We start from the raw sequence: 25,647 nt of genomic DNA, 5'->3' as shown, positions 1-25,647 counted from the left end.
CTAAAAGTTTAAAAAAAAAAAAACCATTTTAATTGTAAAGAGCAAATGGAAACTGTATATTCTGATGATGAGCCAGGGTGTTGTCTTGTGTTTTGAAAGTCAGCTGATGATTAGGCAGTACAGTGAATGAAAGTTGCTAAATGCACTTGAACCCCTAGAATATGGTTTCTGTTAACTTTGTATTTCTATGTGGGCTTTTGGTTACGGATTTGTAAAGGTTTTGGTAGACTTTCAATTTGGATGGAAGAGTGAGCATTATTCTTTTGTTCCTAAAGCAAGTTCTTGGTGTTTTTTTCCTTAAAAAAACTATCATAGTAAATACTATAGAATTCATAAAATTTAAGGCTGATAAGCCCTCAAAAATATATATATATAAGCAGTGGTTCTGTTAAAATTACAAAACAGAAAAAAAATGAGAACTCCAATATTATTTCAAAATCATGGAATAAAATCTTTAAATGGTTGTCATAATGTAATTAAGTGGTTTAGCACTTTTGCTTACTTACCAGTAAGCTCTGTGATTTGGGGCAAGTCAGCTGCCTGGGCCATAAGACAAGAGCAATTAACTTAGATAATTTGTAAGATCCTCTCAGGCCTAAAATTCCCGTAATTCCAAATCAGCCAATTCCATTAAAGTGAGGCCCTGAAGGAGCTCATGATTTCTGCCCTCAGTGATAGCATTAGGAAGACCAATCTTTAATCTAGCTATCCCTCCTGACCTGATCACTCAAATGGCAAGGAGCTCTCATGTATATGAAAAAAAACAGTCATTATTCTTTCCTCTCCTGTAAAAGTACTATCCATTCTGTTCTTATTAACAGTTACGCTTTGGGATGAGCCCTGCTTTACCTGAATCAGTAAAACAATATTTAGTAGTGACGTCTTCTATTCAAATCAGAAAGTTTTTTGTTTTTTTTTTTTTTTTTTTTTTGTCTTTTTGTCCTTTTTAGGGCCACTCCTGTGGCATACGGAGGTTCCCAGGCTAGGGGTCGAATCGGAGCCATAGCTGCTGGCCTACACCAGAGCCACAGCAACACGGGATCCAAGCCGAGTCTGCAACCTACACCACAGGTCACGGAAACGCTGGAACCTTAACCCACTAGGCAAGGCCAGGGATCGAACCCACAACCTCATGGCTCCTAGTCAGATTCGTTAACCACTGAGCCATGACGGGAACTCCCAAATCAGAAAGTATCTTAAGACAAGCCCCCAAATAACAAATATAATCCTTAAAAAATCACCTCCTCATTTTCTGAACTGTGTTATATTAAAGCTGATCAAACCAAAAAGCTGCTAAGAAGAAAAGTTCACTTTAAAAGTCACCATTTTTCAATAAACCCAGCACTCCTTATTAAAGACAGAAGCTTAAAAATTTGTAGTTAGGTTAAATAAATGCAACTGCCATGTGGTAGTTCTGTCCGGATCTTCCTGTCCATCTTACAATAAAGTAAAAACACAGCAAATTACCTATCTATTCATGTGTGCGTATACAGATATAATTTCCTACAGAAAATGAATTACAGTCAATGAAAATGTTTTCTTTTCTTCCACCATTCCTATTTCTAACAGGAAGGGTTTGAGGGAAAGAGAGAAAAAAGAGGGGCAGATCTTTAAAATCTTCTGATGTTAGTATCAAAATTGTTTATTTTCTTACTTTGAAATCTAGCAAAATCTACCAAACTGAATTTTAAATAGATTCTCATTCTAACCCTTAGACTGAAGCTGTAAACTTTTAAACATTAAAACTTATGATGTAAATAAATAGTGTTCAATGCCCTGAACAATCACGTAAATGTTTTTATGTCATTCTTACAACATGCCGAACAATGAATAATAGCTTGGGAGTAATGGCGAAAATTTCCTTCACAATGATACAGTATCTCTTCAATGAAGCCCTATCATCTTAAGAAATAAAAATAGTTGTTAAGCAGGCAAGGCTAGAGAAAGTACTTATATTTTAAATAAAATAAAAAGCACCAATAAGTTTCTTTGTAGTTGGGGGTTTTGTTTTGTTTTGTTGTCTTTATTTTATTTTTATGGCCATGCCCATGATATGCAGAAATGCCCAGGCCAGGGATTAGACCCACACCACAGCAGTGACAAAGCTGGATCCTTAACCCGCTGAACCACCAGGGAACTCCTTATTTATTATATGTATTTTTAAAATTACTGTCATGCTGGTCTATAATCCAGTATTTTACTTAAAATGATAAAAGACAGGATCTCATATATTCTGAATGTTGAAACATCTTGCAGTAGGAGAAAAAAATACATAGAGCTAATAGAGGTCAGAATGGTCATAACTCCACCTGATCCTCATTGTCCACACAGTCAAACACAAATTCCTGGGGCCCTTCACTTTTGGATCCTAATCTATCTTTCCAGATAACACTATTTTCCAAATAGCCTTGCAGAACTCAAAGTTTTTACATATAATTCTCTTACCTAAAATGCCTTTCTCCTGTAGCAACCTCTTTTCCATCCCTCAAGGATCAGCCCAAATGTCACCACTCATGAACATAACATTCTGGCATTCCTGGCGTGGTTCTGTTCTTCAGGTTCCCAGAGTACTCTGTTCTTCTCTTTATTTTGAACTACCTATTCCTATCATTTATCTGTTCCTATCTTTCCATTATACTAAGTTAATACAAAAGGCATCTTTGTACGCACAAACCATACCACAGTGGAAAAGAGGAGGTGCTGGAGAAATAATTAGTGAATAAATTAATGCCTGAAACCTTTAATCAGAATTGTCCCCTTGACAATGTAATATTTTTAATGAAAGTAAACCTATTTAAGATTCTTAAGCAATGAGGGACAAAGACTACATAATGTGAAAGATGCTTCTCTCTAAAATTGTTTTACTTTCTGTAGAGGATTAATAGTTTAAAAACTATATGGGAACTATAAGGACATTTTTGGGGACAACTGAGGAAATGTGAATATGGAATATATATTGGGGTGGAGTGTGTAATAATATTGTGTAAATGTAAGACAATGTCCTTATTCTTAGAAATACATACTGAACATCTGGGGACAAGTATCATGATGCAATGGATTTTCAAATGATTCAGAAAAAAAGAGTGAAAAGAGAGAAAGTAAATACAGTAAAGTGTTAACAACTAGTGAATGGAGCTGAGAGTATACAGTTATTCATTGCACTATTTCTTAAAAAAATTAAAGCTTTGAAAATTTTAAAAACAAAATGGTGGGGAGAAAAAGTTATACAGGAAAATTAAACCAATGAATGGGTTTAGCATATATATATATATAGCTTTGTGTGTGTCCATTTGTATTTTCAAAGCAAAAACTGTTAAGAAGATATCTTAGTAGTGCCTAGAACTCAATGCTAAGTGGAACTATCACACTCCAGGCAGAGTGCAGAGATCAGGCAGTCCCAGGAAGCAGAAATCTAGAAATCTTACCTCTGGCACAGAATCATTAAAATCTGTCCAGTACCTTTCTAAAAAGAGCATTAATATTCACTGATGATTTATCAATTTTTAAAAAGCATGAATATGATTTCTCAGTCCATTTGTCTTACTCTCAAACTTTCAATTTTCTAAATCCTGTTCTCATCCTACCACAATCTCTTATTGAAAAGTTTCCAAACCCAGCTAAGTAAACAAACTTTGATTCCTCAAAAGCACCTGATGACCATCTCATAAGATGATCCTTTCTTAACTGCCATGATACTCCCTCCCATAGACTTTTTTATTTTTATTTTGTCTTTTGTCTTTTTAGGGCCACACCCGAGGCACATGGAGGTTCCCAGGCTAGGGGTCGAATCGGACCTGTTGCTGCCGGCCTGCGCCAGAGCCACAGCAATGCCATATCCGAGCTGCGTATGCGACCTACACCACAGCATATGGCAACGCCAGATCCTCAACCCACTGTGTGAGACCAGGGATAGAACCCGCAACCTCATGGTTCCTAGTCAGATTCATTTCTGCAGTGCCACAACTCCGTATACTTTAAATTAGTTCAAAAATTTAATAATTAAGCAAAGTCAACACCTCTCAAATCCACCTTGGAATAAAACAGAAATAAGCGAATGAATATCACAAAATCCCTATTGTCCAGAATTTACTTGTTCTCCATATGTAAATCAAGATAATGCTTATATCAAGTGACAGGATAACCCAAGAGCCCCAATAGGGAGTAAGGGGCAGAAAGATTTCAGCAGAATTTAGGGAATTTTTGTTTTTTGTTTTGTTTTGTTTTGTTTTAATCAGAGCTGCAGCTGCCAGCCTACACCACAGACACAGCAAGTGGGGATCCGAGCCACATCTGCAACCTACATCACGGCAACACCAAATCCTTAACCCACTGAGCAAGGCCAGGGTCAACTCTGCAACCTCATAGTTCCTAGTCGGATTCGTTTCCCCTGCGACATGACGGGAACTCCGAACTTAGGAAATTTTGAAGATGCTCTAGCTCCTTCTGTTACAAGTGGGTTCTCATTACCATTTCTTATACAGTAACTATTAAGAAGACAATATAGGAATGTGAAAAATTCTCATGATAAAATGCAATTTTAAACTTCATTACAACTATGTATATACACACACATTTTTTTCCCAAAAGCCAAATATACTCATACCTTAATAGTGGGGATACAATGGAATTATATTCTTTTTTTGCTTTTTGTCCAGAAAAACTCTGCAACATGATATTACTTATCATTTAAGAAGAAAAGAAAAGAAAAAGAAATAAACTTTAAAAGAATTTCTTAGATCAGATTCATTCATGTATCCTAGAGGCTCAGGCTGGAAGGGAAATGAGCAATTTTCTAATCAATCTTCCTTGTCTAGTGCCCAATATTCTCCAAAACAGTAAAAAGAAAAACAATACCAACCCCCCCGATCATTTTGTGCCACTCCCATTGTTCATATTGTTCATATTGTTTCCATATAAATCTGAAGAACTGAGCAATAAATTGTTTGACTATAGCCTCACTGATCTGTTTAGATTACTGGCACAGAGAACTCCAAACTAAAGCAGTAACTGTACTCTTTACTGAAGACTATCAAAATTAAATACCAAATTGACAGCAATCAGAGCTTGAATTTGTATCCAATGGGCTTTAAATGTTTTATAGAGACTGTCCCATTCATCTTGTCCATGAAATCTTTCCTAGAAGGTGATATGAGAATTCACTGTACTTCATTTTGCTTTCTTCAAAGTTGTAATCCATCACAATCATGGAACCATGCATTCTTACTAAGAATATATTCAACATGGAGCCACATCTTAACTACTGGATGAGCCTTTACAAGTTCTCAAACTTGTATGCTCATCTTCTGGATCTAAATGACAGTAATCATAACATCCTTTAAGGTAACCAAGAGTAGGAAAATATAAAATGTTATGTAAACAGCAACGATCATTCTTCTAGGGATTAGGGAAAACGTGATAATAATAATTTGGCAATATCAATATAAACTGGATTATATGTTGTCTTCTGAATATTTTGCGGACAAGGGCCATTCTATTTTCAATTTTATTAAATTTCAACGAAATATCCAATATGATGCCCTTACTTGGTACTGTACTATGATTATGAAAGTGAGGGACAGAAGATATATAACCACTTAACATCTCAATGTTAGTAAATTAAAAATGTTTTGAAAAAGAATGAAAACTTGGTATTTAATTGTGATTCACAGTGAAGCAATCACTAGTAAAATAGACTGGGCAAGTTATTTTCAAGTACCTAGAGAGAAGGTAAAGTGACATATCTTGTTAGAAATGAATACCCACTGCTCCCTCACCGTCTATCTACAGCTATTCATCTTTAAGCAAAACACTTCTCAGCCTAGCTTTTGAAAGAATTTTAAAACAAAACCAGTATTACAATTTTAACATATCAGAGATAGAAGGCAAATTTTCTTTAAATATATACAACACTTATAAACCAATAGAAAAAGACCAATAATTCAATTAGAAAAAACTGCAAAGCTCACATATAAGAGAAGTATAATGGTATCATTACTATATTAGTATAACAACATTTTTGAGCACTTAATATGAATAAGATACCATGCTTCACAAATACTCATTTATTTTTCAGTTTGCAGAAGTAGTATCAGCACCATCTCCATTTTAGAAATGAAAAACCATAGACTTAGACAAGTCACACTTAACCCTCAGCAAACTGGTTCCAGAGCTTGTGCTTATTAGGAGCACTAACTACCTCTCGATTTCATTCAAATAACATAAGTTAAAACTGTGATGACATACCATGATTTCGAAGGTACAGAACAATAACAATATGAACTGCTCTTAAAAGGATAAATAAGAAATTGAAAAACAACAACAACAAAAAAAACTGATTACCTCTGGGAAAGGCCACTAGGAGGCTAAGGAAAAGAGGTGAGAAGACTTATTTTTCAACCCTGTGTAATCTTCTGAAATAAAAATTACAATAATAATTTGCAAGTTTATGTTTACAGCTCTTTAAACATTTGAGACCCTTTCACATGCATTAATATTTTTGTTTCTTCAATCACTCTGTGGGCAAATGTGTACCACCCCCACCACTGTGAAGGTAGGTGTGTCTGAGAAGTATTCTCCTTAAAAAAAAAAAAGGACAAAAAAAAAAAAATAACCACAATTCTTTAAGTACTAAAATGAAAATATTACAATAATAAAAAAACTTTAACAGCCACTGCTGCCTTACCGGAATTCATAAGTTTCCAGAGTTGATCTACCAAAGCTTCATTGCATAAGGGAGACTCCATATTTTTAGTAAATGGTGGGTTCTTAGTCAACATGTTTAGAATCTTATGTCTGAAAAACAAAATTAAATTTTTGCTAACCATTAAAAACATTTGAAAATTATCTCCAGTCCCTCTTTCCTATTTTATCATCTCCCTTCTTTGATCTAGTTTTGTATTTAAGTTTAGTTTCATTTCAAAAGACATTATGTTGCATCCTAGATATTTACTATTACTTTTTCACTAAAAAATTCTGGTGGATTTGTTCTCTCTAAATGTGCTTTACTTGGCAAAAAACAAAAAAAACAGAAAAAAAACAGGAGTTCTCTTGCGGTGCAGTGGATTAAGGATCCAGTGATGTCACTGCAGCAGCCCAGGTTGCTACTGTGGCTTGGTGACTTCCACATGTTGTGGGTGCAGCCAAATAAATAAATAAATGAATGAAAGTGCTTTGGTGAAATTAGCTCTTCTAAAACCTGACTCTATACATTCCTAACCAACCTTTCCCGTCCCACTTCCAAAACACTGTACTCTTCTTAGAAGTTTACAAAAAAGACTGGTCAATAAATATAAAAATCTTAAAATGAGGCAAAAAAAAAAAAAAAAAAAAAAACACATGTAAGCCAAGAAGTCTATATTTGAGATAATACCAACTTCATTACAGTATCTCTACAAAGCATAAAAATGTGCAAAAACATTTTAAATATGGAGACTGCTAAAAAGTTTCCTCAAAATAAGCTTAAGTTTGGAAGAGTCGATTAATAAAAATATCTTTATAGAAGGTTAACAGTTAAACTCCACTACTGGAGGTTTTAATCTCACGTGAGAGGCTACCTGAAGCAGCCTCTACCATAGTGAGGCTACTCTTGCACTATGGAGTCTTCTGGAAAATAGGAAAATGTGACCAAAACAACATTTGGAAAAGAAAATGCCTGATGCTATGAGCCGGAAACACCATAAAAAGAGAACAGAGAAGGAAAAGGTGAAGCAAGGAAGCCATGGCAGTGGTCTAGCGTTTAGTGAAGGATAAAAGCCAGGTCTAGGACTAGGCCTGAGAAATTCAAGAACTAAGAGTTATGGAAGGCTTGGGTATAACCAAGAAGAAACTTAGGTTATAATATTTGTTGAGGTACTTAGTAAGACCTTAACAAAGGTGAACCTGGGAAATTTTTACATTTAATTGTCAATGGTAGGACATCAAATTGGATTTATACTTGAGAAAAAGACAGGAGGAAAACCGAACTGTCAAGTTGTAGTTTAAGTCATTTAGCCACTTTGAGCTTCATTTTCATGTCTGTAAAACATGATTGTGGACTCTCATTGTTAACATCTTTTTGTGATTTGAAATTTTTTTTTTTTTAGGGCCACACCTGCAGCATATGGAAGTTTCCAGGTTAGGGGTCAAATCGGGGCTGTAGCTGCCGGCCTATACCATAGCCACAGCAATGCTGGATCCAAGCCACGTCTGCGAACTACACTGTAGCTCACAGCAACACCAGATCCTTAACCTACTGAGCGAGGCCAGGGATCAAACCTGTGTCCTCACGGGCACTAGTTAGATTCATTGCTGCTGAGCCGCTCAACGGGAACTCCCTGTGATTTGAAATTTTAAAAATGTCTGAAAGACCCCTGAAAGGCTATGAAAACAAAAAGTGAAATCTCAGTGCTTATAGATGCAATTTATAGATAGGTAGTGAGGAAGGGGATACATACCTTTATGGATATCTCATATCCATATTTTCCTATCTTTATGAGTAAACACAATTTCTGTCCTTAAGAACTTCAAAATCTATTTGTAAGCATAGATCGGTAGTACAGGTAAATAACATCTTTTAAAACATGGATCGATTTTTCTTTAGAAGATGTTAATGTTGTTATACTTTTAATTTGCATGAAGAAGAAAAGTTAAGTTTCTGTTTAGCTGCTTTCCCAATTACCCCCAATACCAAAGTGGTAGGGCCCAACTAATAAAACTGTCTAATATTTACTCAGATCATTATATACTCTTTATAAAAACCATGCCAATGAATTCTGTAAAGAGTGCTCTGGGGATATCTCTGAAATTATAGCTAAAAGAGCAATAATGATAACTACATGTATTACTTTTAGCAATTTAAGCCAAGTTTAAACTTTTTTCAAAAGTTTTGTTTTTCTTTAAGGTTTAGATGATGGAAGAAAGGCTTTTAAAAAGAAGTATTTAGGAGTTTCCTTTGTGGCTCTGCGGTTAACAAAGCCCACTAGGATCCATAAGGATGTGGGTTTGAATCCTGGCCTTGCTCAGTGGGTCAGGGATCTGGCATTGCCATGAGGTTGTGGTACAGGTCTCAGATATGGCTCAGATCTGGAGTGGCTGTGGCTGTGGCTGGAAGCTGTAGCTCTGATTCGACCCCTAGCCTGGGAACTTCCATATGCAATGGGTGTGGCCCTAAAAAGCAAAGAAAAAAAAAAGAAGTATTTATAGTCAACAAAACATGCAAAGCAATACTCAGAGAAGATAAAGTTTAAGGTAAAAAAAATGAGAATTTTGTAATTTTTTAGAGATTAAACATCAAAATTTACAATAAGCATATGCTTCAGATACATGAAACAGACCTGAAGCAAACCCTGAGAAAGCAATAAATTTGTTATGTTCACAGCAGCAAAAACATCACATTTCTCTCTAAACAATTTCTCACTTTTCTTGGTGTACTAGTTCAATCCTACTGGTCCATTACTAACTATAAGAAATACCATCATATCCAAATTAAAAAAAAAAAATGTTCAAAATCTCTCTGGAGAAAAAGCATAGGATATATGTCCCTTGAGGAAATCATACATTGTGATCATACGCATGTTTGATTCCAACATGAGATGATAATTCCATGTCATTTTTAAAATAATCCTACCCAATCTAAAGTAAATATAACAATTAAATTTTTCCTCTTAATGTGAAAAGTATATGCATGAATAGAAATCACTGGAAAGGAATAATCTAAAACAGTAAGAATTATTGCTTCTGATTGAAAAAATTATACACTATATTTAAGTTTTCTTCTTAATGTAAGTTCGTATTTCTTTAAATCTCAGTGAGCCTTTAAAAAAGTTATTCCCATTGAGGAGCTCCCATCGTGGCTCAGTGGTTAACGAATCCGACTAGGAACCATGAGGTTGCAGGTTCGATCCCTGGCCTTGCTCAGTGGCTTGACGATCCGGCATTGCCGTGAGGTGTGGTGTAGGTTGCAGATATGGCTCGGATCGCATGTTGCTGTGGCTCTGGCGTAGGCTGGCAGCTATAGCTCCGACTGGACCCCTAGCCTGGGAACCTCCATATGCCATGGGAAGCAGCCCAAGAAATGGCAAAAAGACAAAAAAAAAAAAAAAAAAAAGAAAGAAAGTTATTCCCATTGAAAGGAAACTATTTTTCAAAAATGTAAATTTCACTTGTTTTAAAATTAATGTATCAACCAAAGTACACTACTTAGTTTACATTCTTTTTTTTTTTTCCCTGCTTTTCAGGTCTGCATTTATGGCATATGGAAGTTCCCACGCTAGGGGTCGAATCAGCTACAGCTGTCAGCCTACACCACAGCCACAGCCACGCCATACCTGAGTTGCATCTGCAACCTACACCACAGCTCATAGCAATGCCCGATCCTTAACCCACTGAGTGAGGCCAGGGATCAAGCCCGAAACCTCATGGATACTAGTTGGATTCTTTTTTTTCTTTTTTTTCTTTTTTTCTTTTTTTTTTTTTGTCTTTTTGTCTTTTGTTGTTGTTGTTGTTGCTATTTCTTGGGCCGCTCCCGCGGCATATGGAGGTTCCCAGGCTAGGGGTTGAATCGGAGCTGTAGCCACCGGCCTACGCCAGAGCCACAGCAACGCGGGATCCGAGCCGCGTCTGCAACCTACACCACAGCTCACGGCAACGCCGGATCCTTAACCCACTGAGCAAGGGCAGGGACCGAACCCGCAACCTCATGGTTCCTAGTCGGATTCGTTAACCACTGCGCCACGACGGGAACTCCTAGTTGGATTCTTAACCACTGCGCCACGACGGGAACTCCTAGTTGGATTCTTTTCCACTGCATCACAATGGGAACTCCAAGTTTACGTTCTTAAGATATCTTAATGAAGAACTGATTTACACTCTGAAAATGTCCTATTGAGAGAAGACTATACAAGCAAGGCCAATGACACTATTATTGAAGTGTCAAATTCAAATAAAACACTAACTTTCTCGAACATTTAAAAATAACTAAAAAGCTTAAAGTTCTTTTCTACATACAACTGTCATTATAAAATCACTTCTGTTTAACATATGAATAAATTAACCACATATGTGATGGGGGATTATATTCAACCCCTTATTTAACATGTATTTAACCACATGCTAAGCATCATGCTATGTGCGAGACCTATAGTGGCAAGAAGAGACAGTCTCTGTCTTTTTTAAAACTTATATTACTGTGCGATACAAAATTAGTATGATTTAAAAATCATGCTATAAAATTAATATATTCATATATGTGAAGTATCTATGTATTTGAGTAAAGGAACAAATGCAGGATTGCAGAATAACGTATTCCTGTATTTTCAAAAACTAAGACTTGTTTGATTCTGAAATTACTTAAAACTTACTAAACTAAAATGTTTAGAATCAAAAACAAAAAAACTAACCTTACATAGGGTACAGGGTCATTTTGAATCATATTAAGTAGCCACTGCAGTTCTTCATAACTCCTGTCCACTAAAAATAAAAAGAGGAAATACATTTGTTGTTAGTTATAACAAATTAAACAAGTGACAAACAAGGAGTTTACACTTAATATTTAGGACTCTGCCTTAACCGGATTTCCAATCATCAAGGCTGTAGGCCAATTTCTTACATTTTTTGAAGCAACAGATGACTTGGTAAATTTTGCAAGTACTGCGCTATATATGTAGCCAAAACATAAACAAACATAAAACAGGACCAAAAGCATATTTTCCACTAAGGCTCAAATCAAAGGCAAATACAACATAAAACAAACTGAAATTTATTAAGATCCCTAAATTAGAGATGATTAACTCTAAATGGACAAAACGTGTTTAAAAAAAATTGTGTTTCTGGATGCTGACATCAAATTATAGACAGGTATGATACTCAATGGCATCTCAATATGTCATACAGCACAGTAAACTTTTACTGTGCAAGTGATTTCTTTCATTTTAACACTATTTGATTTCGAGCACCACTATTTCATGAAATCTTCAAATTTATGTGACAGTGAACATCATTCATTTCCTTGGCTAGGAATAATGGCATATTTGGTACAGCTCAAGAATTTGAGATTTCATAATTTGGTAAAATGTCAAAATAAAACTAGAAACTGATACAGGATTCCATTTTTTTCTTGCCAAGAAATACATGGAAAAAAACCCACTATTTTCACCAGCATTTTTTAAAAGAAGGAATACTTTAAACTTCAACAAAAAGAACAAATGACACTGCTTCCTGAACTTGAGCCAACACTTAATATACACTCGATATTGTTCTTACCTTTTTAATCGTTTCTTACCAGAAGCAGTATTTTATTGAAATTTATAAAAAATTATAAGGATTTGAAGTATTTTCCTCTACTTAACATATAAAACTTAACCAGTTATCTTCTAAAGAATTTCTTACCCATTTGTCTCCTTCCACTGTCAAGATGAGAATTTTATCATACTTTACTATTTTTTTAAGGCCACTCCTGCTGCACATGGAAGTTCCCAGGCTAGGGGTCAAATCAGAGCTGCAGCTGCAGGTCTATACGACAGCCATAGCAACACCGGATCCTTAACCCACCCAGCAAGGCCAGGGATTGAACCTGCATCCTCATGGACACCATGTTGGGTTCTTAACCTGCTGAGCCACAACAGGAACTGCTATCATACTTTAACTTCTTTATTCTTCCCATATTTTAGTATAATCCAGACTTTTAGATTAGATTAATCTACATATTTCTTGTATTTGCAGTACTTTTAAAGAATTATTTTTTGAAATTTGCATTAAAGTTTACAACCACGTTAATATATTTAAGCTTAGCTCTGTATTTTACAAACAGTTGCTTGTCACCGGGTCTTTCATATCACAATTTCATCAATCTTGAGTTATTGTTTTTGATTCACCTCCAAGTCAGCTGAAAATTATCTTCGGGAATTTTTTGTTTCAATGTCACAGGAGAGATGTATTTCTAAGTTTTCAAGGCTACAAGAGAAACAACTTGGCAAAGCAGGGAATCTTAAATCACAATTTTCCCTCAACTTTATGTTAGCCTGTGTTCACAATCTTTTGACCTCCTCTTATTCTTAAGAAGTAACAAGCCACATTATTCTTTTACATGTATAACAACTAGTTTCTCATATTCTTTAAATTCTTCTGTTAACATTAAAATTTTAAATTTTATCAGACTCTAACTTAGGTCAGTCTCATTTATACCCTGTCAAAGTATTCTATTGTCTCTTAGACTGTTCCTTTTCTTCCTCCTGTTCTAATCTCTCTGACATTTTTTTTTTTAACATTTTCTTTCTCTTTACCTTTCTCCTCTGTATTTCTGAAACTGTTTTGAATATGTAATATTCTCTTATTCATTTTTTGGTCTCATGCTTCTTTCAACTTCACAAAGTTTTTGCCTAATCCCCCTTCTGAAGCTCCTACTTATATCTCTTGCCCTATTTTCACAGATAAAATTTCTGACAGATAAAAATGTTTCTTGAGTTCTTACATAATAAGAAATTTCCCCCAAATCTTTCATTTCTTTTTTTATAATTTTAATTAAAAATTTTTTATTGGAGTTCCCGTCGTGGCTCAGTGGTCAACCATGAGGTTGAGGGTTCAATCCCTGGCCTTGCTCAGTGGGTTAAGGATCCAGCGTTGCCTTGAACTGTGGGGCAGGTTGCAGACACGGCTCAAATCCCGAGTTGCTGTGGCTGTGGTGTAGGCCAGCAGCTACAGCTCCGATTCAACCCCTAGCCTGGGAACCTCCACATGCTGCGGAATGGCCCTAAAAAAGGCAAAAAGACCAAAAAAAAAAAAAAATTTTTTTTATTAAAGTATAATTGATTTACAATGCTCTGTTGATTTCTGCTATACAGTAAACTGACTCAGTCACTCACACACACACACAGAGTTTTCTCCTATTATCTTACATCATGTTCTTCACAAGTGATTGTTCCCTGTGCTAACAGCAAGACCTCATGAATAAAAATCTATTTCGTAGAATAACATGTAGTTAAAGATATAGAATGATACACTGACTTATGGAAAAAACAAAGACATCTATCCATAATTCTATTCTTTTCCTTCATTTACTAATTGTTACATGAAACTACGTTTACCAAAAATTCTCAGTCAAGAATTTTAAGTCAAAATATTTAAATTGTATAAATATAAAAACCCTAATAACTAAATAGTAAATGGTAAAAATTTCTTCCTAAAAGTGATATAAGCATATATTTCTAAAGCTTTACCTTTAGTATAATCAACAACTGCTTCCAAAGCTGCTATCCTTATGTCCACAAAATGGCCGTATTCTGCATAAGATTTAAAAAGAGATGGATCGCTCGGCACGTGCCCATTTTTCTGAAGCACTCGTATGGCTCTCAAACAACTAGGAAAATAGTTATTTAGAGTTAAATATTTTTGATTCCTCACATTGGAAAAACTTGTTTCCTAACATTAGAAATTAATCTGTAACAGTAAACTGCAAATTTGATATAATTTGAACCTGTTTTTTAATTTTTTAACATTCAATTTTATCAATGACCATTAAAAAACCCTAGTAAAAGAAAACAAATCTCAAAACTTTGGAGATCCAACTTCGGGTATCATTATAGTTATAAAAGGAATACATTTCAAAAAATTTAGCATAAAACATAACAAAGTATTTTCTCCACAAGTTTTAGTACTATGTATATAATTTATTCACTAATATATACGAAAGTTTAAACTGTTCATAATGTTTGAATCAGTAAGTCAACTTTTTTTCAGCAAATTCCTAATGAAATGGGAAGAACTTGTTGACAGCCATAAACAAAGAAGTTGAGAAAAGCAAAACGTCTTTAAAGGAATCTAAAATACAGGGATGCTTAAACTATATCCAATGGATAAAAGATTATGCAGACATCGGAGTTCCCGTCGTGGCGCAGTGGTTAACGAATCCGACTAGGAACCATGAGGTTGCGGGTTCGGTCCCTGCCCTTGCTCAGTGGGTTAACGATCCGGCGTTGCCCTGAGCTGTGGTGTAGGTTGCAGATGCGGCTCGGATCCCGCGTTGCTGTGGCTCTGGCGTAGGCCGGTGGCTACAGCTCCGATTCAACCCCTAGCCTGGGAACCTCCATATGCCGCGGGAGCGGCCCAAGAAATAGCAACAACAACAACAAAAGACAAAAAAAAAAAAAAAAAAGATTATGCAGACATCAAATATAATGCTTATGAAGAATTTCTGATGACATGAGAAAGTGTTTATGATATAAACAGAATACAAAGACTGTATCTATATGTCAAATAATTAAAAATTTATATAGTAATCAGGAAAAAATTTAGGCCATTCTCCAAAATAGCAATCATTTATCCATGGACAGTAGAAACATACAGGATTTAATCTTCTTTGACTTTATTTCCCAATTTTCTATGAAAACAAATTTCTCATATAATTATGAAAATAACTTTTAAAAAAACTGTAAAGAATCATCATACCTGACAGTGATGGTGTGTCTATAACTTGGAAGAAGTTTCTCCATATTCAAAAACCTGGTGATTTCTTCAAGAATGAGTCGCACATCTGGATTTAAGTTGTCCAAAGTTCGAACTTCATTATTCACACTGACTGCAGGCGTAACAGAGTTGGCAAGGGCATCAATCATTTCTGCACGGTAATAGTTATCTGAAAACTAAGCCAAAAAAACAATTATGAGAAGACCACAAATTAACTATTTACTAAATAAATGAATAAAACACATATAATGTGGTAAAAAAAATAAAAAAGTCAAATTCATCAATGAGTAAGTTGTCCCAAGAGGAACTGTTTTCTGGTCACCTGACAAAAGAAAAAAGGAATAAAAGTAAAATTGGGCTCTCAGACTTCAGCAAAACAAATTTTAGCTGAGTTTCCAAAATTTGATGTTCTACCATCTCATTATAACGGGTATGCAGAACATTTAAAAACCAACTAATCTTGGAGTACCCGTCCTAATGCTGCAGAAATGAATCCGACTAGGAACCATAAGGTTGCAGGTTCAATCCCTGGCCTCGCTCAGTGGGTTAAGGATCTAGCGTTGCTATGAGCTGTGGTGTAGGTCACAGACGTGGCTCAGATCCTGTGTTGCTATGGCTGTGGTGTAGGCTGGCAGCTGTAGCTCCAATTTGACCCCTAACCTGGGAATCTCCACATGCTGTGGGTGTGGCCCTAAAAAGCAAAAATAAACAAATAAATAAAATAAAAACCAACTAATCTTGATTTTCATCTACTGGTTTTTATAATAAATCACGCTTATGTTTATATCTCTAGAAATTTCAAGTACCACTGACTCAAAGAATGATTTCACAGTCTAAATATTTCTTTAAAAATATCACTAGGGAGTTCCTGTCATGGTGCAGCGGAAACAACTTTGACTAGGAACCATGAGGTTGTGTTTTCGATCCCTGGCCTTGCTCAGTAGGTTAAGGATCTGGTGTTGCTGTGAGCTGTGCTGTAGGTTGCAGATGCACCTCAGAACTGACACTGCTATGGCTGTGGTGTAGGCCTGGGAACCTCCGTATGTATGGCACTAAAAAGCAAAATAAATAAATAAATAAATCACTAGCAAGTTTTATAATATTAAGATATCTTACCTTATTTTTTCTGTTGTCGTTGTACTTGATTAAGTCTAAAATAAATGTTAAGACTTCTTTGGGGCAAAGGTTATGGACATCTCTTAATAAAGCCATGGCAACTGGCATAGTCTACAAAAAAAATTTTTTTAAATTTTCGTTACTACAATTCAATGAAGTATATGTTGAAAACGGGTTACTGTGGGGCTGACATAGGTATCTGGATGGAGTCTAAGCACCACCCACTCCCAAATGCCACCCCCTCCCACTGGGAACACGTGTCAAACATTCTAACAAAAAAGCTGCGTAGGAAACCAATGGAAGAGTTGCATAAGTAGGTGCACTCTTCAGTCCCTTTGTCAGAAGAGGTTTATGTCAGGTAAATTTAGTCCTGTGTTTTACAGGCAAAAAGAATGGGCTTTCACATTAGACAGACCACTATTCAACTTATCCTTCACCACCTATTGAGATGAATTACTTTAGCTAGTTGCTTACTGAGCAAGAGTCTAGTTTCCTCACAACAATTTTCAAGATTATAAGATAAAGTGACTGGAGGCATGTGGCAAACAGTAGAGTTCAGTCATCAGTCTGAGAAGACACTGATTCTCCAGTTCTCCAGTACCACCCTATTCTCAGCCTAAAGAAAAATGGTAAATTATCTGAAATCCAGTCTAACTTTCTCCCTTCCAAATTTTCATAGGCAACTCTTCCAAGGAGGAAGACGCCTGACTCACACAGTGGTAAACTCTACCAATAAAACATAGCTATTCAAGCTCAAGGCAGGAATACAGACAAAAAGACATCACAGTCCCCAGTACACAGACGAGATGTGGACAATTCCCTCTTCTGATTCAAAATAACCACCATCTGAACTATGAGACAAAGAACAGCATGGCTCCTTTCTTTGCCTGAAGGACCAGAAGCAATGCTCAGTGTTACAACAGTCAGTATCAATGCTGTAAGAGCTGAAGGAAAGGCACTTTTCCATAGAAACAGGACTTAGATTTGATTTAAGCAATTATCTCTCTCTTTTTTCTGCCACTAGAAGTATGGATAAAGAAGAACTGGTCAAAAAGCATTGCTTTCCCAGTTTTTTGGACTGCAACCCACAGTAAGAAATACAGTTACATCCTTATTTAGCATGTGTGCGCACAAAGTATCATCTATGCTCGCTAATGGGTCACAACTCCCAATCTGAACAGTGATCTAAGATATACAGAAGCACAATGGCATAATAAAGGGGACATTCAGTAGAAACAGAAGCTAACTTACTTCCAGACAATAAATTAATAGACTTCTTTGATCACACCTATACTGGCTTTCCTCCAACCTGAATCTCCTGAATCTGCTCTGCTGATGAAACTCACTATAAAGACGTTATGACTTTGACCCTAAGTATGTGGCTCAATGTTGCTGGGTAATCCTTTCACTTTTCCTTCCAACACATACAAATCTCACCTTGCTTCACATCCCCCCTTCAACATCTACCATTTCATTTACTTTTAATGTGCTTTCATCTGCTTCAGAAAAAGGAATGTTCTTATCATTTCTAAAATTAACTTCCCAGCTGTGCCCCACCCACTACTAACTTGAGAATTTGCTCTATCTTATCATTTTTTATATTTACTTGCTCCCACCTGAATATTTCATCTCTCCTCCACTTGCTCCTTTCTCTGTGCCAAACATGCCTCAAGTTTTATCTCACTCTATATAAAAACAAAATAAACCTAAAATGTTCTTTTCTCAGCCTTGCTGTATCCTCAACAAGTCCCCTTCCTCATATTCCTCAACACCAAAATGAAAGAACATGCTTCACGTTAGTTTTATTCTACGTCAATTTTACTCCTTCTAGTTCAATACAGTTAACATAATTTCTGCCTTCATTATTATCAAATTACTTAAAATATTTTACAAATGATTTCCAAATTACCCCAACACTGACCACCCTGTCATTCCTACATCCCGTCCTAAAACACTAGCTCCATCACACCACTTTCTAAATTACCATTTATATATATATAAAAAAAAAAGTTTATATAGTGTAAAAACACTTCACATGCTTGATATTTTAACTTCAAAAAAGATGAATTTTACAACTGAGTAAAACAAGGCTTAGAGGATTAAGAAAGTGGTCCTCTTGCAAACTGCTAGTGAGTAGCAGAGCTAGGACAGAAACTAGAGCTGTGTGCTGTATTGTCTCTGACTCAGAAATGCTGTCCACATTTTACAAGGATGCCATCAGAAGGCAGTCTGTCCTCATACAACCAACCAAAAAGTCAAATTATTTTCTATTTACTTTAGTATCAATGTGGACAGTGAGTTACTTGCACACAGTTCATAAAATCAATGAACAAACAAAACTCTGGAAAACATTTTAGAACCAAAAAGAGAACAAAGACAAAATCATTTATAAGAAAGTAAATAGACATATTATTTGAAGAGTCCGCAAGTTAAACAGATATACAGATAACTGGCATAAAACGATCATAAGAAAACTGAAAGGTAAACTGTACCTTCTGTAGAAAGTAACTTTGAAAGCTCATGAAGTTGTTTGTTTTCACAATGTTTGGACAAGTTTTACAACAAAACATTCTAGTAAAGAGTGACTTCATGGCTGGAGGTCCTGTCCACGTGCTCACCATTGAATTTGCAATCTGTAAATAATTAGAAAATGAAACAATTTCCACTACCCTGCCAAATATATGTTTAAATAAATAAAACAGCTTTCTAAAAGGTATCAATACAACTGGTTTCACTTTTCAATTTAACATATGCGGAGTTCCCATTGTGGCAAAGTAGAAACAAATCTGACTAGTATCCATGCGGATACTGGTTGGATCTCTAGCCTTGCTCAGTGGGTCAGGGACCAGGCACTCCCATCAGATGTGGTGTAAGTCGCATATGCAGCTCAGAACCCGCTGCCAGCAGCTGTGGCTTGGATTCAACCCCTGGCCTGGGAACTTCCATATGCAGTGGTTGTGGCCCTAAGACGCAAATAAATAAATAAATAAATAAAATTTTAAAATTAATACATGTTAGCTTCCTCTATCATTTCTAAGATGATATATAAACTCTTCACCCCTCTCAAATTCTTAGGTATGCTTGGAACTATTTTCTACAAATTAACTTTTAAACTGGAACATTTCTTTTATGTTTTAAGAAAATATACTTGTAAGTCTTCTATTTTGAGTAAGTTTGTCTATTTAGGCAGACGTACTTCTAACATTTTGAACTTATCAGATAGAAACAACACCATGGATTTTATTTATTTTTTGGTCTTTTTAGGGCTGTATCATGGCATATGGAAGTTCCCAGGATAGGGTCAAATTTGAGCTGTAGCCACCGGCCTACACCACAGCTGCAGCAATACTGGATCCAAGCTGCATCTGCAACCTACCCCAGAGATCATGGCAATGCCGGATCCTTGGATCCTTAACCCTTTGAGCGAGGCCAGGGATCGAAGCCACGTCCTCCTGGATCCTAGTCAGGTTTGTTACCACTAAGCTATGACGGGAACTTCCGCGGATTCTAAATAAGGCTTTTAAATCTACCTTAACTGAAAAATAAGGGAGTTCCCCGAGTTCTCACTCTATCTGAGTTGATGCAGGAATCCAACTACGCACGCGTTATCATTACAGATAAAACCAAATCTAAACTATTATAATCCGTTGAAATGTTGGACAGGTGGACTTAGCAGTGAGGAACGCAAGAGAGCCACTATATGGGAATGAACCTATTATCAAGCTGCTTTTTAAATACCTGGAGCCCAATATTTCTGGCCAAATTTCTCTCTGCGTTTTCTGGCTTTCATTTGTTCTACCTTCAGTTTTGTTTTGTTTGCATCTGAACAAAAATATTTAGTTTTCTTAATAAATTACTTTTCTACCATGTTAAATTATAGAACCTATCACTTTCAATCACAAATCCCTAATATCGATTACTAGGCCCAAACCAACATGAAATCACCACCATAGTGGAATAATTACGATGAACTGATTTCATGTACTATAATGTAAAACATCACTCAAACCAAGGAATTTCTTACATTATTTCTTGTAATGATTTGGTTGGCAATTCAATAAAATGGAGAAAATTCTCTTTGGTGTTAAAGTCCGACTTTCAGTTTGACAATTATAAAATTTTACCATACTATTTCAAGTCAAAACATGTTTCTTTCAAATCAGTCTTGATAAAAGTATTTGGCAAAAGCTTTTGAGACCAACCACAAAGTAAAATTCAAGACTACGGTGGATTCGTCTTTAATTCATCTTCAAAGGTTTTTTTCCTTTTTTAAAAATATGCAGTAGCCATCTTATTTTCTTTCTACTGTGCATATCTCACCTTTGCAAGGCAGAAGCAAGCTGACATTCTCACTCGGTAGAAACACTGCTCTTGTTCTAATATGTCAGTGAGGGCAAGTCGAGATGCTGGAGTAGGAAACTTTTCCAAAGCTAAAATGGACTCTTGCTGTGCAACAACATCCCTCTCATAGCGGAGCTGATACTGCCACATAAAGTCAGCTTGCTCAAATTCTACTTTCCTCAACACTGACATGTCTGGGTCTATCCTTATCCACAGCAAAGGAGAATCAGCACTGAAAGAAAAGATAACTTTATTTTCTTTAATTTTTTAATTTCATGAATTTATAAAATAAAAACAGAGCATTTAACAATATTGTTTTCTCCATGAAGATTCAAGATTGCCTGTAGTTTTGTTTATTCATTACTTTTAAATCACACTGACAACCTTCTCATTTTATGTTTGGTATGTATTTCAAGTTTCTCACAATGTCTAAACTACACCAATCTTCCTGAAAAGAACTCCAAGGATAAGGAGGTAGTTGTCACAAAAAAAATTCCACTTAAAAATATTAATTTGAGTATTTTAATTAGTGATTATATGATATGAAAAGGGAAAAAGGAACCAAATTTCTTCAATTTACTTCCTAAAGCCTAATGACTGAAAAAGGTTATCAATGCCACCCTTATTAGAAATCAATCTGTGACTAAGAAACAAATTCATTTCTTATGAATTACTAAATGAATTTGTTTAGCTAACTTTTACCTTTTTTTAAAATACCAGACTCATGATCACCTTTATCAAAAATAAAGTTCTGAGGGCAGAAATCAGTCCCTCCCATCAGGAAGCCACAGCAATCCCCCATACCAACTTCAGCCACAAAGAAGGCAGACACCAGAAGTAAGAGAGACTACAACTCTACCATCTGAAAAAAGGTCACCACACCAAAAACCTATAAAAATGAAAAGACAGAGAACTATAACTCAGATGAGAGAGAAAGAAAACACCACAGAAAAACAGCTAAGTGATCAGGAGAAGCTCAGCCTCCAGGAAAAAGACTTTAGACTGTTGATGCTGAAGATGATGTAAGACATTGGAAATAAACTGGAGGTAAAGATGGATAACTCACAGGAAACACTGACCAAAAGAGATACAAGATACAAAACTTAAACAAGAAGAGATGCAAAATACAATAACTGAAATAAAAAATTCACTAGAAGCGGCCAACAGCAGAATACAGGAGGCAGAACAAATAAGTGAGGTGGAGGACAGATTAGTAGAAATTACGGATGCAGAACAGAAAAGAGAAAAGAGATTGAAAACAAATGAAGAGAGTCCCAGGGAACTCTGGGACAACGTTAAATGCACCAACATCCATATTATAGGGGTGCCAGAAGGAGGAGAGATAGAGAAAGGGACAGAAAAAAATATTCCAAGAGATAATAGCCAAAAACTTCCCTAACATGCAAAAGGAACCACTCACTCAAATCCAGGAAGCGCAACAAGTACCATATAAAATAAACCCAAAGAAGAATACCCCAAGACACATATTAATCAAACGGACCAAAATTAAAGACAAAGAGAAAATATTGAAAGCAGCGAGGGAAAAGAAACAAATAACATACACGGGAACCTGGATAAGGCTGTTGGCAGATTTTTCAGCAGAAACTCTGCAGGCCAGAAGGGAGTGGCATGATATACTTAATGTGATGAAAGGAAAAAACCTTCAACCAAGATTACTCTACCCAGCAAGGCTCTCATTCAGATTTGAAGGAGAAATCAAAACCTTCACAGATAAGCAAAAGCTAAGAGAATTAAGCAACACTAAACCAGTTTTACAACAAATACTAAAGGAACGTCTCTAGGCAGAAAAGAAAAGGCAGCAACAGGAAACAAAAATACCACAAATGACAAGGTTTACTAGTAAAGGGATATATACAGTAAAGATATGAAATCATCCATGCACAATTATGCCACCAAAGTCAGAAATCATGAGAAGAGGTGGGTACAGATGCAGGACACTGGCGATGTACCTTCAATTAAGAGACCAACAACTTAAAACAATCTCATACATATATATATATAGACTCATATCAAAACTTCAGAATAACTGCAAAACAAAAATCTACAACTGATACACAAACAAATAAGAAAAATCAACTCAAATACAACACTAAAGATAGTCATAAAACCACAAGAGGAGAGAACAACAGAAGAAGGGAAGAAGAAAGAGCAACAAAAACAAATCCAAAGCAATTAATAAGATGGCAATAAGAACATACACATTGATAATTACCTTAAATGTTAATGGACTAAACGCCCCAACCAAAAGACACAGACTGGCTGAATGGATACAAAAACAAGACCCCTATGTATGCCGTCTTCAAGAGACCCACTTCATCTCTAGGGACACACACAAATTGAAACTGAGAGGATGGAAGGAAATATTCCATGCAAACGGGAATCAAAAGAAAGCTGAAGTAGCAATACTTATATCAGACAAAATAGACTTTAAAATGAATATTTTAAGGGACAAGGAAGGTCACTACCTAATGATCCAAGGATCAATCCAAGAAGAAGATATAACAATTTTAAATATCTATGCACCCAAACACGGTTCACTACAATATATAAGGCAACTGCTAACAACCTTAAAAGGACAAATCGACAGTAACACAATCATAGTGGGGGATTTTAACACCCCACTTACAGCAATGGACAGATCATCCAGACAGAAAATCAATAAGGAAACACAGGCCATGAATGAAGCATTAGACCAGATGGTCTTAATAGATATTTATAGGACATTCCATCCAAAAGCAACAGAATAAACATTCTTCTCAAGTGCACATGGAACATTCTCTAAGATTGGTCACATCCTGGGCTACAAATCCAACCTCGGTAACTTTAAGAAAACTGAAATCATACCAAGCATCTTTTCTGACCACAACAAGAAAAAAACTGCAAAAAACACGAACACATGGAGACTCAATAACATGCTGCTAAACAACAAATGGATCATTGAGGAAATCAAAGAGGAAATTAAAAAATACCTAAAAGCCAATGACAACAAAGATACGGCACTCTAAAACCTATGGGATGCAGCAAAAGCCATTCTAAGAGGAAAGTTTATAGCAATACAAGCCCACCTCTGGAAACAAGAAAAAGCTCAAATAAACAACCTAACTTTACATCTAAAGCAGCTAGAGTGAGAAGAACAGACAAGACCTAAAGTTAGCAGAAGGAAAGAAATCATAAAGATCAGAGCAGAAATCAAAGAAATAGAAATGAAGAAAACCATAGAAAAGATCAATGAAACAAAAAGCTGGTTCTTTGAAAAGATCAACAAAATTGATAAACCCTTAGCCAGACTTATCAAGACAAAGAGAGAGGACTCAAATCAATAAAATTAGAAATTTTAATTTAGAAATTTTACTTTAAAATTTTCTAATTTTAAAATTAGAAAAAGGAGAAGTAACAACAACATCACAGAAATACAAAGGATCACAAGAGACTACTATATGCAACTATACACCAATAAAACGGAAAGTCTAGAATGGAAAGCCTAGAATGGAAACCCTAGAAATTCTTAGAAAAGTACAATCTTCCAAGACTAAACCAAGATGAAATAGAAAAGATGAATGGACCAATCTCAAGCACTGAAACTGAAACTGTGATTAAAAAACTTCCAACAGGGAGTTCCCGTCGTGGCGCAGTGGTTAACGAATCCGACTAGGAACCATGAGGTTGCGGGTTCGGTCCCTGCCCTTGCTCAGTGGGTTAACGATCCGGCGTTGCCCTGAGCTGTGGTGTAGGTTGCAGACACGGCTCGGATCCCGCGTTGCTGTGGCTCTGGCGTAGGCCGGTGGCTACAGCTCCGATTCGACCCCTGGCCTGGGAACCTCCATATGCCGCGGCAGCGGCCCAAGAAATAGCAACAATAACAACAACAACAAAAAAGACAAAAGACAAAAAAAAAAAAAAAACTTCCAACAAACAAAAGTCCAGGACCAGATGGCTTCACAGGCGAATTCTATCAAACATTTAGAGAAGAGCTAATGACTATCCTTATGAAACTATTCCAAAACATCGCAGAGGAAGGGACACTTCCAAACTCATTCTATGAGGCCACCATCACCCTGATACCAAAACCAGACAAAGATACCACAAAAAATGAAAACTACAGGCCAATTTCACTAATGAACATCAATGCAAAAATCCTCAACAAAATACTAGCAAACTGCATCCAACCATACATTAAAAGGATTGTACATCATGATCAAGTGGGATTTATCCCCAGGGATGCAAGGGTTCTCCAATATCCGCCAATCAATCAGTTTTGTGGATATTAACAAACTGAAGAAGAAAAACCATATGATCCTCTCTCTCAACAGATGCAGAAAAAGCCTTTGACAAAATCCAACACCCATTTCTGATAAAAACCCTTCAGAAAGTGGGCATAGAGGGAACCTACCTCAACATCATCAAGGCCATATATGACAAACCCACAGCGAACATCATTCTCAATGGTGAAGAGCTGAAAGAACTCCCGCTGAGATCAGGAACAAGACAAGGGTACCCACTCTCGCCACTACTCTTCAACACAGTTTTGGAAGTTCTAGCCACAGCAATCAGAGAAGTAAAAGAAATAAAAGGAATCCAAATTGGAAAGGAAGAAGTATAACTACCACTATTTGCAGATGACATGATACTACATCTAGAGAATCCTAAAGATCTACCAGCAAACTGGTAGAGCTCATCCATGAATTTGGCAAAGTTGCAAGATACAAAATTAATACACAGAAATTGACGGCATTT

At 36.1% G+C, this 25,647-nt stretch overlaps 1 protein-coding gene across 28 annotated transcripts in view; it reads right to left on the bottom strand.

The window, feature by feature from the left end:
- TAF2 (TATA-box binding protein associated factor 2) overlaps positions 1-25,647 on the bottom strand; it is a 113,498-nt gene that overhangs the window by 45,795 nt on the left and 42,056 nt on the right. For 27 of the 28 annotated variants that reach the window (XM_085021801.1, XM_085021783.1, XM_085021788.1 and 24 more), the window contains 7 exons: positions 20,872-21,124; positions 19,044-19,184; positions 16,552-16,662; positions 15,418-15,611; positions 14,190-14,329; positions 11,376-11,445; positions 6,683-6,792 (listed from right to left, as the gene is read on the bottom strand). In XM_085021801.1, the coding sequence (XP_084877927.1) occupies positions 6,683-6,792; positions 11,376-11,445; positions 14,190-14,329; positions 15,418-15,611; positions 16,552-16,662; positions 19,044-19,184; positions 20,872-21,124 (1,019 nt within the window). Of the gene's footprint in view, positions 1-6,682; positions 6,793-11,375; positions 11,446-13,208; positions 13,694-14,189; positions 14,330-15,045; positions 15,612-16,551; positions 16,663-19,043; positions 19,185-20,871; positions 21,125-25,647 lie in introns of those variants that run through there. The other variant, XR_014843436.1, reaches the window with a different exon arrangement.

Source organism: Sus scrofa, chromosome 4 (genome assembly GCF_054392235.1).
Source record: "Sus scrofa isolate SSC_HxYL_T2T_F1_AM1 chromosome 4, Sscrofa_HxYL_maternal_Yorkshire_Landrace_v2.0, whole genome shotgun sequence".
Classification (NCBI taxonomy): Eukaryota; Metazoa; Chordata; class Mammalia; order Artiodactyla; family Suidae; genus Sus; species Sus scrofa.
The sequence above is the reverse complement of the archived record's forward strand: the minus strand, read 5'-3'. Positions and strand labels throughout refer to the sequence as shown.